The sequence below is a fragment of the Salmo salar genome, chromosome ssa01 (assembly GCF_905237065.1).
Source record: "Salmo salar chromosome ssa01, Ssal_v3.1, whole genome shotgun sequence".
In the NCBI taxonomy this organism is placed as follows: Eukaryota; Metazoa; Chordata; class Actinopteri; order Salmoniformes; family Salmonidae; genus Salmo; species Salmo salar.
Window position 1 is genome coordinate 72139242 of NC_059442.1, and position 14273 is coordinate 72153514.

General features: G+C 40.3%; 1 protein-coding gene across 2 annotated transcripts in view; it reads right to left on the reverse strand.

Moving 5' to 3' along the window:
• Window positions 1-11295, reverse strand: part of LOC106608102 (zinc finger protein 2 homolog) — a 31939-nt gene extending 20644 nt beyond the window's left edge. For both annotated transcript variants that reach the window (XM_014205834.2, XM_014205817.2), the window contains exon 1: window positions 10675-11295. In XM_014205834.2, coding sequence (XP_014061309.1) covers window positions 10675-11065 — 391 coding nt within the window. In that variant the 5' untranslated portion in view covers window positions 11066-11295. The remainder of the gene's footprint in view (window positions 1-10674) is intronic.
• Window positions 11296-14273: the final 2978 nt, after the last annotated feature.

A 14273-nucleotide genomic window follows, 5' to 3' on the forward strand; every position in this document is an offset into this window, starting at 1 on the left:
CTTGGGGCTAGGTGGGACGCTAGCGTGCCACCCGTGGTGTACTCCATCAACAGCAGGTGCATTTCAAGAGCGGCAAATTTGAATCCAAATAAATGTAAAAATTCAAATTTTTCAAAAATACAACTATTTTACACCATTTGAAAGATAAACATCTCCTTAATCTAACCACGTTTTACGATTTCAAAAAGGTTTTACGGCGAAAGCATAAATTTAGAGTATGTTAGGACAGTACATTTACAAGAGTTGTGTGTAATGTTTTGTCAAGTCAAAGACAGGGTCACCAAAACCATAAAACCAGCTAAAATGATGCACTAACCTTTTACAACCTCCATCAGATGACACTCCTAGGACATTATGTTAGACAATGCATGCATTTTTAGTTCTATCAAGTTCATATTTATATCCAAAAACAGCGTTTTACTATGGCATTGATGTTGAGGAAATCGTTTCCCTCCAATAACCGGCAGTCAAGTCAGCGTCACAAATTAAATAATTAAAATTAGAAAACATTGGTAAAATATTATATTGTCATTTAAAGAATTATAGATTTACATCTCTTGAACTCAATCAACTTGCCAGATTTAAAAATAACCTTACTGGGAAATCACACTTTGGAATAATCTGAGCACTGCGCCCAGAAAAATACGCGTTGCGATACAGACTAGACGTCATGTTGGGGAGATCTAAAATCGAAAATACTATGTAAATAATCCATTACCTTTGATTCTCTTCATCAGATGTCACTTCCAGGTATCACAGGTCCATAACGAATGTAGTTTTGTTCAAAAAAGCTCATCATTTATGTCCAAAAATCTCCGTCTCGTTAGCACATGATGTAAGCCAGCCGGACTTCTCGTCATGAACGAGGGGAAAAAATATATTTCCGTTCGTTCAAACATGTCAAACGTTGTATAGCATAAATCATTAGGGCCTTTTTAACCAGAACATGAATAATATTCAAGGTGGACGAATGCATACTCTTTTATAACGTATTGGAACGAGGGTACCCAACATGAACTCGCGCGCCAGGTGTCTAATGGGACATCATCGTTCCATGGCTCTTGTTCGGTCAGATCTCCCTCCAGAAGACTCAAAACACTTTGTAAAGGCTGGTGACATCTAGTGGAAGCAATAGGAAGTGCCAAAATATTCCTAAGCCCCTGTGTTTTTCAATGGGATAGGTTTAAAGTCAATACAACACATCAGGTATCCACTTCCTGTCAGAAAATGTCTCAGGGTTTTGCCTGCCAAATGAGTTCTGTTATACTCACAGACACCATTCAAACAGTTTTAGAAACTTTAGAGTGTTTTCTATCCATATATAATAAGTATATGCATATTCTAGTTACTGGGTAGGATTAGTAACCAGATTAAATCGGGTACATTTTTTTTATCCAGACGTGCAAATGCTGCCCCCTAGACCCAACAGGTTAAGGATGATCAATGGAAACAGGATGCACCTGAAGGATGCACCTGAAGCCAATCAGAAGTATCAGATCCCCGAAATGGACATATTTATATGCATCAATTGATAAAACTCATAAATGGAATGAAATAAACCAAAACTTTTTTTCCACAAGTGTAGCATAGGTTGTGCACTCTGCAAACAATGTGTCCACTCCGACAATGAGAAGACTCAAATAATAATATTGAATGCATTATAAGAAATGACCATAACCAAAGTAACAAACATTGTAGATTAGAAATTATAGGAATTAACAGTAAATGTACTGCTGGTGATGCATGTAATGGGGAATTGATACTATACACTAACAATCAAATGCTAACAATTCACACATTGAAGTTATGAACGCCTTTCCTTCCAGTTCTCTGCTGCCAATGACTGGGACGAATTGCAAAAAATAAAACAATAATTTAAAAAAAATTGCTGAGGCTGAAGACTCATCTCCCTCACTAACTTTAAACATCAGCTATCTGAGCAGCTAACCGATCGCTGCAGCTGTACACAGCCCATCTGTAATTAGCCCATCCAATCTACCTACCTCATCCCCATATTGTTTTTATTTACTTTTTTGCTCTTTTGCACACCAGTATTTCTACTTGCACATCATCCGCACATTTATCACTCCAGTGTTAATTTGCTAAACTGTAATTACTTCGCTACTATGGCCTATTTATTGCCATACCTCCTCACGCCATTTGCACACACTGTATATAGACTTTTTCCCCCTTCTATTGTGTTATTGACTGTACGTTTGTTTATTCCATGTGTAACTCTGTGTTGTTGTTTGTGTCGCACTGCTTTGCTTTATCTTGGCCAGGTCGCAGTTGTAAATGAGAACTTGTTCTCAACTGGCCTACCTGGTTAAATAAAGGTGAAATAAAATAAAATTATAAAAAATGAAACAATAATTGTGCACAAATTGGCAGGAGAGAGAGCGAAGTGCATTGTGCATCTGGGCGCATGGTCAATCCGACATCTGCACTAACCATGCAGCATTTACCATGATATAGCCTCAGCAGAAATCAGGGCATTCATTCTTCTTGAGGTTTGCGGAGCAATGCAGAGATGTCGTCAAGGAAGTGAGTTTGTTTATACAGGATGTATCCCCCCACCTACCATCAAACAATCATGTCAATGTGGAGTTACCGCATTTGTTACAAAATTTGGGAGGCGCATGGCGATGCAGTAGTGCTCGATTTGGCGTCACACCCTCCATATGGAGCCTCTGACCACATTTTTGGATCAAACAATTTAGTCTAGGCCTCCTCAATGGATTAGTTCACTGAGATGGGTGCAAATATAAATATCAATATTATACATACATAGATATACAGTACCAGTCAAAGGTTTGGACATACCTATGCATTCAAGGGTTTCTTTATTTTTACTATTTTCTACATTGTAGAATAATATAAGACATCAAAACTATGATATAACACATAAGGAATCATGTAGTAACCAAAAAAGTGTTAACAAATCAATGTTAATGTGATTCAAAAAGCATTCGCTAGATTTAGGACCGGGCGGAGACAGAGCAGGCAGCAATATGAAATATTTTTTATAACTAAACCAAGACAGAACACAGCCTGTTGTTTCAAATGGGAACAAATGAGCCATAGTTTGCAGAACACGCAAGAAGGTAGGCAGAGCTAAGCACAAGTTGGTGAAATCTTATTTGTGTGTTCTAGAAGGCATTCGCATATTTCCATTGGGGAACACCTACTGTGAAGAGAGAGTGTGCAATAACTAAATTCGCGCTGACACTCTTAAACAACGCAATTTTTAAAAAATTTGGCGAAGGGTAAAGTCTACAAAACTTAGCCCACTCTTTGCGTAACAGATCGTAGTTTTGTAAACAGAAAACTGGAGTGAGATCAAATGCTTCATTGATGAGAAATTTAGCAGAATGTCGATCAAAATACATCTCGCTCCATCTTCTCCCACTGCCGGCAACTGGGCTTCCTCTCACCACCATATTTGGTAGTGAGTGGAAACGCCAACCGGATGCTTCACATTTATACATCCGGTAAAATATGTCTCATCGTTCTATCTGTGGTATAGAACTGAACTGGCTGTGGTAGCTACTAGCTAGCTAGTTCATTCTCTTCAGACAGATCTTCAGCCAAGGGGGAAGAAACATTAGCTGACATTACATGTCAGTTATACTACTAGCTCAGTGCTGGTAATAGAACATTTAAAAAAATGATGTTCAGTCAAACAGCTGTTACCTTGCCAGCTTCATCAGTCAAATCAAGGGTAGCCAGTTCTTGCCCTGTTTGCTTTTACAACACGGAGAAATAGCGCAACACATAGAGACAGCAGGTGCAGACAGCAGCACTGTGCTGGTCCTATTATAATAGCATTGCCATCACACAGCCTGTCCACCCGCTCTGTGGTATCTGCATGGTCCTAAATCGAGCTGACTGAAACTGCTAAACAACCTGCCCGATCGTTCTGAGGCATCCGCATGGTCCTAATGCACACAATTCAGTTTTTTGTATCACAGTGCAATGATAAAACTGGGGGGGACAAAAATGCAATTTCAAAATGTGTGTGTGTGTGTGTGAGGGGTGGGGGCACAACATTCACAGTGGCGTGAATGTTGCGCCACTGTTAAACACAGACAATTATTTTGAGATAGAGAGAGTAATATAAATGAGATTAAACTGTTCTATGGAAATGTGCATATGGAAATCATAACAGGCATCATAACTGGTAGACATTTTTACATAAATTGCCACTCCAAATGGAAAAGGATGCCGACCGCTAGCGCAGCCTATTACCGACAACTTAAGAAGAAGAATTCTGCGAAGACTAGCACAGTGGGTGAAGGAGGGTTGGACATAGTTTTTTTTCCTTCTGGTTAGGCTATCTTGATCTCTGGCTCCCTCTTGAGTAATTTGTGTGTCTTAATTATTTAATCAAACAGCCTGCTTAAAGCATCAGACAAGTTCAGTACAAGTCAAAAGTTTGGACATGCCTACTCATTCAAGGGTTTTTCTTTGTTTTTACTATTTTCTACATTGTACAACTATGAAATAACACATATGGAATCATGTAGTAACCATAAGTGTAAATATATTTTAGATTTTAGATTCTTCAAAGCAGCCACCCTTTGCACACTCTTGGCATTCTCTCAACCAGCTTCACCTGGAATGCTTTTCCAACAGTCTTGAAGGAGTCCCCACATATGCTAAACACTTGTTGGCTGCTTTTCCTTCACTCTGCGGTCCAACTCATCCCAAAACAGCACCATCACTTCTTGGTCAACACAGCCTGGCGGTGTGTTGGGTCATTGTCCTGTTTAAAAACAAATGATAGTCCCACTAAGCGCAAACCAGATGGGATGGTGTATCGCTGCAGAATGCAGTGTTAGCCATGCTGGTTAAGTGTGCCTTGAATTCTAAATAAATCACAGACAGTGTCACCAGCAAAGCACCCCCACACCACCTCCTCCATGCTTCACAGTGGTAACTACACATGCAAAAATCATCCGTTCACCTACTCTACGTCTCACAAAGACACAGCAGTTGGAACCAAACATCACACAAAAGCACAGCATGCCCATTGCTCGTGAATCTTGGGCCAAGCAAGTCTCTTCTTATTATTGGTGTCATTTAGTAGTGGTTTCTATGCATAAATTCGACCATGGAGGCCTGATTCACATAGTCTCCTCTGAACAGTTGATGTTGAGATGTGTCTGTTACTTGAACTCTGTGAAGCATTTATTTGGGTTGCAATTTGAACTTATCCTCTGCAGTAGAGGTAACTCCGGTTCTTCCTTTCCTGTGGCGGTCCTCATGAGAGCCAGCTTCATCATAGCGCTTGATGGTTTTTGTGACTGCACTTGAAGAAACTTTCAAAGTTCTTGAAATTTTCCAGACTGACTGACCTTCATGTCTTAAAGTAATGATGGACTGTCATTTCTCTTTGCTTATTTGAGCCATAACATGGACTTGGTCTCTTACCAAATAGGGCTTCTGTATACCACCCCTACCTTGTCACAACACAACTAATTGGCACAAATGCATTAAGAAGGAAAGAAATTCCACAAATTAACAAGGCACCCCTGTTAGTTGAAATGCATTCCTGGTGACTACCTCATGAAGCTGGTTGAGAGAATGCCAAGAGTGTGGAAAGCTGTCATCAAGGCAAAGGGTGGCTACTTTGAAGAATCTCAAATATATTTTGATTTGTTTAACACTTTTTTGGTTACTACATGATTCCATATGTGTTATTTCATAGTTTTGATGTCTTAACTATTATTCTACAATGCAAGCCTCATAACTGAGGATCCTGTATGAACAGAGTTAAGGTAATGTGGCTGTATTGTCTTTCACGAGGTCACAAACATGAAACAAAATGAACCGGGTCTTAGCTGGCTTCTTCACCGACCATTTAAACATTCTCCAAAATACGAATATTGTTCAATTCTCAAATTCTGGGATGTAGTAGAATATGGCGGGAGAGTTCCTTTGTTCTACTGTGACCCTCTCTCTCCCATATGGCATGGTCAGGGAGACAAGAGTCTCTGCAAGGAATTTACGACATGGTTGTAAAGTCCTAAAAACCAACAGGAGGGGGGGGGGGTTGTTCACATCTCTGCTAGTCAATTCACTGAAAGAGCTTGCGTCATGACACTTGGGATGTACGATATATCGGTGAACATATCAGAATCAGCCGATATTTGCTAAAAATCCCAACATCGGTATCGGCCCGATGTGTAGTTTAACACGATGTGCAAAACCGATGTCAAAGCTGATGTGCATACCTATATAACGTAGGTAAATTATGTAATGACGCCACGTAAAATGTTGCGCTACATGTGCAACACAGCATTCCTAACCTAGCCCACAATGTCTGCTGTGTGGATCCAGCAGTCAACATGTCGAGCAGTCATTTGAGAGTAAGAATATTTCAGCGAGACAACTCAAAGGCGAAATCCACTAATGCCAAGATAATGGAATTATCGTCGACGAGTCAAATAACACTATTTAACGCGTTAAATAAGCTTTTAATTTGATATGTCAAATAACACAGTTCTATTATAGAATGTTGCGTGTTCTGAATTTGCACGCGCAAGCCAAGCGCCACCACTACTATCAGTAGCACTGTCAAAGCTGTACAAAAAAGTCTGCAAACAAGCAAGCGTCGGCCACGAACAATGCGTTTACAATTCCGCGTTGGTAATAAAGCATTATTTGTTAGACCGCACCTTCTGGAGTAGCTAGCTTTAGCTTGGTACCTAGCTAGCACCAATATAACCAGCCTGAAAACAATGACCTGTAGAAACTGCAGTCATTTTCATTATTCTTAGCAAGGATTTAACAATCCTTGTGAGTAAGTATTAGCTAGGTAGCCACTTGTTGTTCGCCTATTGAAATTGAATTTCAGTTCATGAAAATAAATAGCTAGCCAGCCTGTTGCCCAAAGCTAACATTATAAGCAGCCAGCTAGCTTCATCTGGCTAGTGAGGCTCGACTGGACCGGCTTATATGTTGTGACGCTAGCCACAATAAGGATTGGGCACAATAGTGGAATTTGCCGTTTGCCTTCAAAATAAAAGTACCTCTTTGAAAGTGATGCAGACGGTTACAATTGGTAGAATCATGCCATATTTAGACTAGATAATGTTAAACAAGATTGGAATGTGAAGCAATGAAATGCAGTATCAGTCTATTCGGTGACACCCACAGAACACAACTGTGAAGAGTTTATGCAAATATTAGCATTGTAGCTCTTATCGCGGGACGGTGACTGTGTGAAATCACCTCCCCAGTCAGCCTATTGTGTGTATTGACATTCATATTGCACTGTACAGCTTTACCTAAGGATTGGGGATCAATGAAATGGGGTATCAGTCTACTCAATACCCAATATATTTTTTCCCCAACGTCCTCAGAGTTATCAGACTCCAAAACAACCACGCAGCATTGTTTTTCCTCTGGAACAGTGTTCAAAAGTACATAATTTGACAAATGCGGCTCAATTTACTGTTGTTTAAGAGTCCCACAATAAAGCTACGACGCTAATGTTCTCTGGGTGTCACTGAGTAGACTGATACAGCATGTCATTGATCAGCAATCCATAGGTAAGGCTGTACGGTGAAATAAGTATGTCCCCAACGCAATTCTGAAGTATAATACATCCAGTGTGATTTCAACAGATTTTTGTCAAATTAACAAATTATTGTCTTTCGTTGATTTTATATAACATTCCAACCTTGCTTATGCAATTATGGCATAATTTTACTATTTGTATTCATTTGCGTCACTGTCAATTACATACTTTTATTTTGAAAGCTAACCGCAAAGTCCACTATTGTGGCTAATCTTTATTGTGGCTAGCTTCACATAGATGGGTCCGACCACCATTAATCAAATAAGAACGGTCTTATAAATTAGGGTTATTTTAGATGATGTTAGCTAGCTAACTAGAGCTACTAAAACAGATGTCGTTTTGCTATGTTTTTGGGGAAGAACATGGTTTGCATCCATTAGCTAGATAGCTTTTATTTTTTTATGACCAGCACTGTAGGTGCGCGAGACAACTTTACCAGCATCCTAGCATATGTATCGTTGTGACATATGAAATACGAGTGATTGTGTAATCAATGTGTAATAACTGCATAAAAAAAATGGATGAACTCGTTCAATTACTATGTGACGTGCAGTCATATTCAGGTCCTGATTGGTCAAATAGTGTTACTTACTTGACACGTCAAATAGTGTTACTTACTTGACACGTCAAATAGTGTTACTTACTTGACACGTCAAATAGTGTTACTTACTTGACACGTCAAATAGTGTTACTTACTTGACACGTCAAATAGTGTTACTTACTTGACACGTCAAATAGTGTTACTTGACACGTAAAATAGTGTTACTTGACACGTAAAGAGCCAAACGGCGTTCCATAGTTTGACAAATCTTGGTTGAGAATGAAAATGAACAACGAAACCGCACAGCAAGTAAGTGAAAGAAATAGGTTTTGATGATGTTTTACTGATAATGCCAACAAAATAACTTTTTGGTCAGTGTGGTGTGTGTAAGTAACCTTCATTTAACTAGGCAAGTCAGTTAAGGACAAATTGTTATTTACAATGACGCCTACCCGAGCCAAACCCGAACGACGCTGGGCCAATTGTGCGCCACCCTATGGGACTCCCAATCATGATGTCATACAGCCTGGATTCGAACCAGGGACTGTAGTGACGCCTCTTGCACTGAGATGCAGTGCCTTAGACTGCTGCGTCCATGTGTGTGTTAACTATTTAACTGTACCAGAATGCTTAAAAGGCTGCTAAAATTTTAAATATTGGTATCGTATTTTTGGGGGTAAGCAAAATATCGGTATTGGCCAAAAATGTCATATCGGTGGATGACTTATTTGTATCGATAGCGTAGCAAATTCAGGGGGAGCCCTGAGCTGGACTCAAACCTGGGCCCAGCCACAGTCAAGACAACACATTATAACCGTTACGCCAAGATGTCCGAACTTCTTGACGAGGTCGCTAGGTTTTGGGTTAAGGTTTCTACAATAGCTTTCTGTGGAATTGAGAGTGGTTACATTTCTCCAGCACCCATCCCTCAGATGTTAACCAAACCAATTCTCTGGGATACGATTTTGTTGCTGTTTAAATCCTTGGTTGCCCTTTAAAAAAGCCACACAATCAACCAACCAACCAGTCTGCAACTCCTCAACTCTTAGCCAAGAGACTGGCATACATAGCATTTAAATTAGCCCTCTGATTACATTTAAAACCTCTCTGGGCTATGCGGGACGAATTCGTCCCACCTACGTAACAGCCACTGGCGGCCTGTGGCGCGATTTTCAAAACCTTAAAAATCCTATTACTTCAATTTCTCAAACATATGACTATTTTACAGCTATTTAAAGACAAGACTCTCGTTAATCTAACCACACTGTCCGATTTCAAAAAGGCTTTACAACGAAAGCAAAACATTAGATTATGTCAGCAGAGTACCAAGCCAGAAATAATCAGACACCCATTTTTCAAGCCAGCATATAATGTCACCAAAACCCAGGAGACAGCTAAATGCAGCACTCACCTTTGATGATCTTCATCAGATGACAACCCTAGGACATTATGTTATATAATACATGCATGTTTTGTTCAATCAAGTTCATATTTATATAAAAAAAACAGCTTTTTACATTAGCATGTGACTAGCATGTGACTAGCATTCCCCCCTGAACACTACTTCAATAACAAATGTTGGTTTGGTCCAAAATAATCCATCGTTATATCCGAATAGCGGCGTTTTGTTCGTGCGTTCCAGACACTATCCGAAATAGTAAAGAAGTGTCGCGCGCATGGCGCAATTCGTGACAATAAAATTCTAAATATTCCATTACCGTACTTCGAAGCATGTCAACCGCTGTTTAAAATCAATTTTTACGCCATTTTTCTCGTAGAAAAGCGATAATATTCCGACAGGGAATCTCCTTTTCGGCAAACAGAGGAAAAAATCCCAAAGGCGGGGGCGGTCGGGTCACGCGCCTAAGCCCAGTGTCCCTTGATCGGCCACTTGAGAAAGGCGATAATGTGTTTCAGCCTGGGGCTGGAATGACGACATTCTGTTTTTTCCCGGGCTCTGAGCGCCTATGGACGACGTGGGAAGTGTCACGTTAGAGCAGAGATCCTTAGTAAATGATAGAGATGGAAAAGAAGTTCAAGAAATGGTCAGACAGGCCACTTCCTGTAAAGGAATCTCTCAGGTTTTGACCTGCCATTTGAGTTCTGTTATACTCACAGACACCATTCAAACAGTTTTAGAAAATGTAGGGTGTTTTCTATCCATATGTAATAAGTATATGCATATTCTAGTTACTGGGTAGGAGTGGTAACCAGATTAAATCGGGTATGTTTTTTATCCAGCCGTGTCAATACTGCCCCCTATCCTAAACAGGTTAAGAGAAGACCTGCAGCTCTGTTCTTGCCAGCTGCAATTTAACTAGGTATTTCTTTTCAGTACTTGACCACATGGCTGGACAATAATCAAGCTAAGACAAAACTTTGAACTAAGCCCATGAGGCATGTGTTATATTCTTCAAGAATCAATGGCTATATATAAATAATGATCAAGTCCAAATATGGATGTAACAACTGCAGATTTACCCTTTAACACCACACATCAGTTCAACAACTGCAGAGTTTGTGCCTCTGTTTTTAAGACAGTACTTACCAGTGTTAATCTGGGCCGATTTTCCCAAACGCATTTTAAGGCTAAATTCATCGTTAGAACCATAGGATGCCTTAAGACCACTTTGGGAAACCGGGCCCAGATATCCAGTTTCCTCTTCCTCCTCCTTTTTCGATGTGACAGTCATTTCCCTCTTCTCTTCCTTCACTCCGACAACTCCATCCTCCTCTTGCTCCTCTTTCACAGTAACTTCCTCCTCCACTTTCACTCTGAACGCGTCTACTTCTTCTTTTACTGTAACTTCTTTCTCTTCTCCTTTCACTCTAACAGCCTCACCCTCCACTTGTTGTATTGTAACATCCTCCTCTTCCTCCTTCTCCGTCCAGCAGACCCCCGCTTCTTTAATAGTTGGAGAGTAGCTTAGTGAGGTCATGGTCGGCGATGTTAGCTTGCTAGCTAGGATAGTGCTAATTTAACCAGCCAGCTAGTTTACCAATAACAACACGGTAAATATGACATTAAATGGGCTAACTAACTAGACAACAAAAATGGGTTTAAAACACAGTGGCTAATATACACGAAAGCGTCTAACGAGCTGTATCGGTTTGGCTAGCAAGCTACCGAGGTGGCTGTCTAACTGTTGCTGTGTGTAAGAAGCGTCCCGTCCACTAGATTATACGTCACATTGGCAGCATTGCCTTAAAGTCCCACATCGCCATCTGCTCACTGGAGTGTGTTACGCAGTTGAGTCAAATGAATATTTTATTTTCAGACAAAAAAGTTGAAGGGTATGAGGAAGCATGAGTTTTTACTCACCAATGTAACAAGACAGTGTGGTAAAATGTTTTGTTGTAATCACGATCTGGCTACCTATAAGAACAAACAAATCAAATAAATTTGTATTTGTCACATACACATATTTAAATCAAATCAAATTGTATTGGTCTCATACACGTGTTTAGCAGGTGTAGAGAAATGCTTGTGCTTCTCGCTCCAATAGTGCAGTAATATCTAACAGTTTCACAAAATAAATAAAAAATACGAAATAAATCTAAGTAAGGAATGGATTAAGAATATATATATATATATATATATATATATATATATATATATATATATACATACACATATATGTCAGAGCTGAATTCAACTAAGATACAGTGGCATAGAATAGAGTACGATCAAATCAAAATCAAATCAAATGTATTTGTCACATACACATGGTTAGCAGATGTTAATGCGAGTGTAGCGAAATGCTTGTGCTTCTAGTTCCGACCATGCAGTAATACCTAACAAGTAATATAACCTAACAATTTCACAACAACACCTTATACACACAAGTGTAAAGGAATGAATACAAATATGTACATAAAAATATAAGAATGAGTGATGCCTGAACGGCATAGGCAAGGTGCAGTAGATGGTGTAGAGTACAGTATATACATATGAGATGAGTAATGTAGGGTATGTAAACATTATATAAAGTGGCATTGTTTAAAGTAGCTAGTGATACATTTAATTACATCAAGATGGCAAGATGCAGTAGATGGTATAGCGTACAGTATATACATATGAGAAGAGTAATGTAGGGTATGTAAGCATTATATAAAATGGCTAGTGATAAATTGATTACATCCATTTTTCCATTATTAAGTGGCTAGAGTTGAGTCGGTATGTTGGCAGCAGCCACTCAATGTTAGTGATGGCTGTTTAACAGTCTGATGGCCTTGAGATAGAAGCTGTTTTTCAGTCTCTCGATAAATACATATGAGATGGGTGACATAATATTTACAAACAATTAAAGTAACTAAGATACCGTAGAATAGTGTAGAGTACAGTTTACACATATGAGATGAGTAATGCAAGATACGGAGACATTATTAAAGTGGCTAGTGTTTCATTTCCTTATAGTGGCCAGTGATTCCTAATCTATGTCTATAGGCAGCAGCCTCTGATGTGCTGGACATGGCTGTTTAACAGTCAGTGGTGTAGTATAGAATACAATACAGTATATACATATGAAATGGGGGATGCAATATGTAAACACAATTTAAAAGTGACTAAGATACCGTAGAATAGTGTGGTGTGCGGTTTATACATATAAGATGAGTAAGGCTAGATACGGAACATTATTAAAGTGGCTAGTGATACATTATTAAAAGTGGCCAGTAATTCCTAATCTATGTCTATAAGGCAGTCGCCCCTGATGTGCAAGTGATGGCTGTTAAGCAGTCTTGAGATAAATGCTGTTCTTCAGTCTCTCGGTCACAGCTTTGATGCACCTGTACTGACCTCGCCTTCTGGATGACAGCTGTCCCATCGATGTGGATAGGGGAGTGCTCCTTCTGCTGTTTCCTGAAGTCCACGATCATCTCCTTAGTTTTGTTGAAGTTGAGTGAGAGGTTATATTCCTGGCATCACACTCCCAGAGACCTCACCTCCTCCCTGTAGGCTGTCTCATCATTGTTGGTAATCAACCCTACTACTGTTGTGTCATCTGCAAACTTGATGATTGAGTTGGAGGCGTGCATGGCCACACAGTCATGGGTGAACAGGGAGTACAGGAGGGGGCTGAGCACACACCCTTGTGGGGCCCCAGGTTTGAGGATCAGCGAAGAGGAGGTGTTGTTGTTTCCTACCTTCACCACCTGGGGGCAACCCGTCAGGAAGTCCAGGACCCAGTTGCACAGGGCGGGGTTCAGACCCAGGGCCTCGAGCTTGATGATGAGCTTGGAGGGTACTATGGTGTTGAATGCTGAGCTATAGTCAATGAACAGCATTCTTACATAGGTATGCCTCTTGTTCAGATGGGACAGGGCAGTGTGCAGTGTGGTGGTGATTGCATCGTCTGTAGATCTATTGTGGTGGTGAGCAAATTGAAGAAGGTCTAGGTGACATGATCCTTGACTAGTCTCTCAAAGCACTTCATGATGACAGAGGTGAGTGCTACGGGAGAGCCCACAGTCCTTGGTAGCGGGCCGCGTCGGTGGGACTGTATTATCCTCAAAGCGAGCGAAGAAGGTGTTCAGTCTGTCTGGAAGCAAGACGTTGGTGTCCGCGACGTGGCTGGTTTTCCTTTTATAATCTGTGATTGTCTGTAGACCCTGCCACATACGTCTCGTGTCTAAGCCGTTGAACTGGGACTCAACTTTGTCCCTATATCGACATTTAGCATGCTTGATTGCTTTGCGGAGAGAATAACTACACTGTTTGTATTCTTCCATATTCCCAGTCTTCTTGCCCTGGTTAAATGCGATGGTTCGCGCTTTCAGTTTTGCGTGAATGCTGCCATCTATCCACGGTTTCTGGTTGGGGTAGGTCATAGACCACTGTGGCTATTATTTATGAAAATTCTCTCTGGAGACAGTACGGTCGGCATTTAATTATGAGATATTCTAGGTCGGGTGAACAGAAGGACTTGAGTTTCTGTATGTTATCACAGTTACACCATAAGTCATTAATCATAAAACATATACCTCCACCCTTCTGCCTCCCAGAGAGATGTTTGTTCCTGTCGGTGCGATGTACTGAGAACCGAACTGGCTTTACAGAGTCAGACAGTATATCTCGAGAGAGCCATGTTTCCGTGAAGCAGAGTACATTCCAATCCCTGGTGTCACTCTGAAAAGCAACTCTTTATT